General features: G+C 32.5%; 1 protein-coding gene across 1 annotated transcript; it reads left to right on the forward strand.

Moving 5' to 3' along the window:
* Window positions 1-1,146: 1,146 nt before the first annotated feature.
* On the forward strand, window positions 1,147-2,715 carry LOC131177589 (cationic peroxidase 2-like). The gene is made up of 3 exons (XM_058142629.1): window positions 1,147-1,607; window positions 1,752-1,914; window positions 2,012-2,715. The coding sequence occupies exons 1-3, from the start codon at window positions 1,188-1,190 to the stop codon at window positions 2,425-2,427; spliced, it is 999 nt and encodes a 332-aa protein (XP_057998612.1). The 5' UTR covers window positions 1,147-1,187; the 3' UTR covers window positions 2,428-2,715.
* The last annotated feature ends 2,659 nt before the right edge of the window (window positions 2,716-5,374 follow it).

Raw genomic sequence — 5,374 nt, forward strand, 5'->3', positions numbered from 1 at the left:
ATTTTAATTCTCCAATAATTTGAAAATAATAATAATAATAAATTATTATTATAATTATCTTAATATATTCTTCAAATGATTCCCATATGATCAATATGGTCAAAATTTAGTACACTAGTGCAAGGTTCCTAGCAAAAATGTTTTTACAAATTATAAAAATAAATATTATGTTTTAATAAAATTTCAATAATTCATATAAACATAAGAAAATCTAATTAATTGATGTCCTGATCATTTATATAGGATGTGTTTCATATGCCCTTTCTTTTCTTTTTTATAGTTAGATCTATCGTAAATATATGATAAAATTCACATATAAAATAATTCATATAATTCTTTTATATATGATAAATAAGATTTAGGCAAGTTTTTTTCCTTGACTTTGGTACTTGGGACTTGGATTATGAAGTATGGATCAATAATTAAAAGATGTTTACCTCTCCCAGCAATGTTTAATGGTCAATTCATTCTATGGAAATGTCCTAATTGGGGACGTCAATAGTCGATTAGCGATTTCAAATTTAGGGTATGTTTAGTATTACCGTTAAAATGACCATTGAGAACTAGTTAGAAAGTATTAAAAAATAATTTAAAATTAAATTTAATAAATCATAAAAATACTAAAATAATAAAATAACTTTTTTCAAATTGTTTGTTTTAACAGTATCTAAAATAATATTTTTTTCTTTCAAAATTAGATTTGCCTTTACACTTTCAATGTTAAACAAATACTTAGTTTTGAAAGATTATAATAAACTACCGGTGCATGTAAAAATAGTGCTATCTCACACTAAAAAAAAGTTCTCATTGTAATATAGAAAGTATATTTCACATAATTATAAAAAATAATACATATACACCGAGCACATTTAATAATCTCTCCTTAGTTTTAGCTTGGTAGATTGATTCTCAAATCTAAGCCAAAATAATAATAATAATAATAATAAAGAATTTTAGCAATTATTATCTCCTTTGCTGTTCACGAGAGGTACAGGAAATGGATATTGATCCGCAAAAGAAAAGTAAACGCAGTTCTGGCATCATTTGTATTTATTGAGAAAAATTCGCAGCTGCCTTTTCTTACTTGGGGCCATCGTCTCATGATGTTGACCTCCTGATTCAGTTATAAATACTCACTAGCATCGGACACCCACCAACCAAAACTAAAACCTAGCAAAACCCAAGATATGGAGAGATACATTTTTTCTTCTTCAAGCCAAATTACACACATTATTATATTAATGTGCGTCTTTGTTGTTATGTCTGCGACCTTGGTGCATGGCCAAGGCACTCGTGTTGGTTTCTATGCTACTACTTGTCCTAGAGCTGAATCCATTGTAAGCTCAACTGTTGCAACACATTTTCGAGCTAACCCTGCAATTGCTCCTGCTTTGCTGAGGATGCATTTCCATGATTGCTTTGTTCGAGGTTGCGATGCTTCTGTCCTTATTGATGGTTCCAATACTGAGAAAACTGCCCCACCAAATCTTGGGTTGAGAGGCTATGAAGTTATTGACGATGCCAAGACTCAGCTTGAAGCTGCATGTCCTGAAATTGTTTCTTGCGCTGATATTCTTGCACTTGCAGCCCGTGACTCTGTTGTTCTGGTAATCATCACATCTAATTAATCATAATGCTGCAATTCATCAGGACATTCAAACTATAAATGCTTATTTTAGCAGAGTTATAGATCAATGTGCATATATATACATATGCTTATTGCTCAAGTTAGCTCTTCAATTTTCATGCAGACTGGTGGACGAAGTTGGCTAGTGCCTACCGGACGTAGAGACGGCCGGGTGTCATTGTCATCTGAAACAACTGATTTGCCTGGCTTCACAGAATCCATTGATTCCCAAAAGCAAAAGTTCTCTGCCAAGGGTCTTAACACACAAGATCTTGTCGTACTTGTTGGTAAGCTTTAACATTATAATATGTCCTTCCTAGATTCTGCTATGGTTATGTACGCGCTTGATCCAGTAATGTAACACTTGTCTTCTTCTATATACAGGAGGACACACCATAGGAACTACAGCTTGCCAGTTCTTTAGTTACAGATTATACAACTTCAATGGCACCGCAAGTTCTGATCCTGCCATTAATGCTTCATTCCTTCCTCAACTACAAGCACTGTGTCCACAGAACGGAGATGGGACAAAGCGAGTTGCTTTTGATACAGGTAGTGAAAACAGATTTGATGCATCTTTCTTCGACAACCTGAGAGATGGGCGAGGAATACTCGAGTCTGATCAGAAATTGTGGACTGATGCTTCGACGAGAGCAATTGTTCAACGTTTCCTGGGTATTACTGGTTTAGCTGCATTCAATGTTGAGTTTGGAAGATCCATGGTTAAGATGAGTAACACTGGAGTGAAGACAGGCACTGATGGTGAAATTAGGAAAATATGTTCAGCAATGAACTCATGAGACTGCCAAGAATTTCCCATACGCAAAAGAAAAAACTTATCTAAATCTAGTTTCTCATAAAATCTAGATATAAATATATGGATTTTACGAATTTTATCTTATATATTGCATGTTGAATTAAGATGGACTTGGTAAGTTGCCATATGGGAATACATATGTTCTATTGAAAGTCTGAAATAATCTATCTTTTATCTTATGAAAGGATAATGATATGATTTATTATATAGGGATGAATATTGATGTATTTAGTGTAAGCTGATAATCAAATGATATAATGTTTTCAAACTATATATATATTCTCTTATATGAATTTTTATGCATGAACTTAATTATTATTCAATTATTATAAAATTTATTTAAAAAAAGAAAACTTAAATTAAAAATTATTAAATTTAATTAAATCAGATTAAACTGAACCGAAATTAAATCAAAACTAATATCAATTGAAACCAATAGTAAAATTGAAATATCCTTTAATTCAATCTCGGACCTTAGAAACTTTAGATTAAAACTAATCGCGTCTATCTAATCCCAATAATTGTTAAAATAAAAATAAAAAATTTAAATTAAATTAAGATTATTTTTAACTATATGGTTCATTAATTATTATTTAATCAATCTGATTTTTTATAAATAAAGAAGATATATATATATATATATATATATATATGTGTGTGTGTGTGTGTGTGTGTGTGTGTGTGTGTGTGTGAATCTTAATAAATTTGAGTATTTATCATTTATACTTTAATAATTTTATAAAAATTTTGATACAAATATTTAATATAATAATTATTAAATTGATTTTCGTAGGAAATCCAACTTATATTAGATATGGACCTTATCAATATCCAAAAGCCAAAAATACGAAAAATAAGTTATTGTCATTATTTGGTGGAAAAAGGTGAGCATGTCGCCAAAATTTAGAAAAGTTAAGCATACTTTGAGGGTCAAGTTGAAGAAAGGAACAAGCGTAATGATAAATTATATTAATTAGTTAAGATGCGTTTCATCGATCCTTTCTATGAATTGATTAATGCAAGCATCAAGAGAAGCTTCTACCCATAATTCATTTAGCTTTTGCTTAATTAATCTTTGAATATGAATATAGTACATTTTATATATTCAATCATTATAAAATAATGTGTTTATTTTTTTATTATTTATTTTGTCATGACCTAACCTATGGGCCTGATCGGCATTAGGACCTGGGCCAGCCTAAAGCCCCCGAGACCTTTAGTAAGCTTAACTATTCCTTAACCCAATCCTAAGGCCCATTTGGGCCCAATTTCAAGAATTTAACTGGACATAGTCCGGCCATAAAATGGACCATTCAACGGGAGTTTTTCACTTCGCCCGACACGTAAACACAATATATAATAAATTGAGGAGCTCGGCTCACCCTCCACATACTTATAATATTATAAAGTCCAATGGGAGCTCAGTTTCCTCATCTAATCCAGTCATGCATGCAATTAATATTCTTACAAATTCAATACAATATTATATTACAGACCCAAATTAATTAAAATACTCCTAACACATGCAGTCTAACTCAATTGTACAAAATACATTAGATACTACTAATTAACTGCGAAGAAGAGCATGTTAGTCACAATAAGTAATCCTCCTGTAGCTTTGGAAAAGTAAGATAAACAGGACTCGAGAGAGTAAAATACTGATTTTAACCACAATTTCTATAGCTATCTAAAGCTAATGCATCCTAAGAAATGGAATGCAACATCATCATAAATTTCATATAAATCACATTATAACAGTAAAAAGGCAAGTTGAAGCACTCACACACCCAATACTGTTCAAACAGTACATATATGGGAGCTGATCCCCTATACAACTCTCTTAATTCAACCTCTGCCAACGAGTGTCTTTTAAGCTGGACTTTAAATAATAAACAAAATGCGGGGGGGCGAGTGTCTCTCAAGCCGTGCCTACCCCAACTTATCCATAAAGAACCAGGTCAGTGAATGTCTCTCAAGCCGCGTCTACCTGTCCTATCCATATCTGATACCACACACCACACGCACACTGCTTCAAATTACCACAAACACATCCATGACACTTCATCAATTAAGAATGCAATATAAAACGTGCCTAGTGTTTAACTACATAGAGACATATGTATAAGTGATGCATGGACATGCCTGAACATATAATAATATTGAAATTATAATTAAAATTGATATTTTACTCACAGACTTAAAGCAAGATCACTGCGGCAGCTGGGGGGAGGAGAAAGGCTGTCCCGGCTCACCTGAAAAATTTTATTATAATTATTTAATATATTTTACTCAATACAAGCTTGGAAAAGACCAAAGACACCCTAAGTCGAATTGAAAATCTAGCAGTCTCTCCTATACCTAGAACCTACCCAACCTATAAAAGGATTCAAAATGCACTTCTATATCCACAAGTCACACATCCAAAACTCAATCACTTCACATGGTCCCTCCTGGGCCCACCCAGACAGTTAACAACCACAATTTAAAAAATTACAATTTAGTCCCTATAATTACCCCTTTTGCAAAAACTACCCATTTGAGCTTCAAAAATTCTAAAATTTTGCCCCACGGTCCTTAGCAATATTATAGAGCTAACGCAAAAGGAATTATATTTTTCTAACCTACCACGAATATTTTATAGATTTTTAATCGAAATTAGGTACTAGATAATTAAGAAAAATGAGGGTTCGGGTTTACCTATACCAATTCCGACCACAGGCGCGTCAGACGTCTAAAAATGGTGGGGTAGCCTATACTTTCAACCCGGTTCTAAAGCTTTCTTGGTAGTCTGTCTGCTCGGCTCGAAATTACAGACCCGAGTAACCGTCAAATTTCTGCGAATTGAATGTACCTACGTGAAGCCCACAACACGGGAGTTACTATATAATTTTTACAAAATTTTCTAAACTCATTTAATACTCGAAAAAATA

The sequence above is a fragment of the Hevea brasiliensis genome, unplaced genomic scaffold, assembly GCF_030052815.1.
Source record: "Hevea brasiliensis isolate MT/VB/25A 57/8 unplaced genomic scaffold, ASM3005281v1 Scaf607, whole genome shotgun sequence".
Classification (NCBI taxonomy): Eukaryota; Viridiplantae; Streptophyta; class Magnoliopsida; order Malpighiales; family Euphorbiaceae; genus Hevea; species Hevea brasiliensis.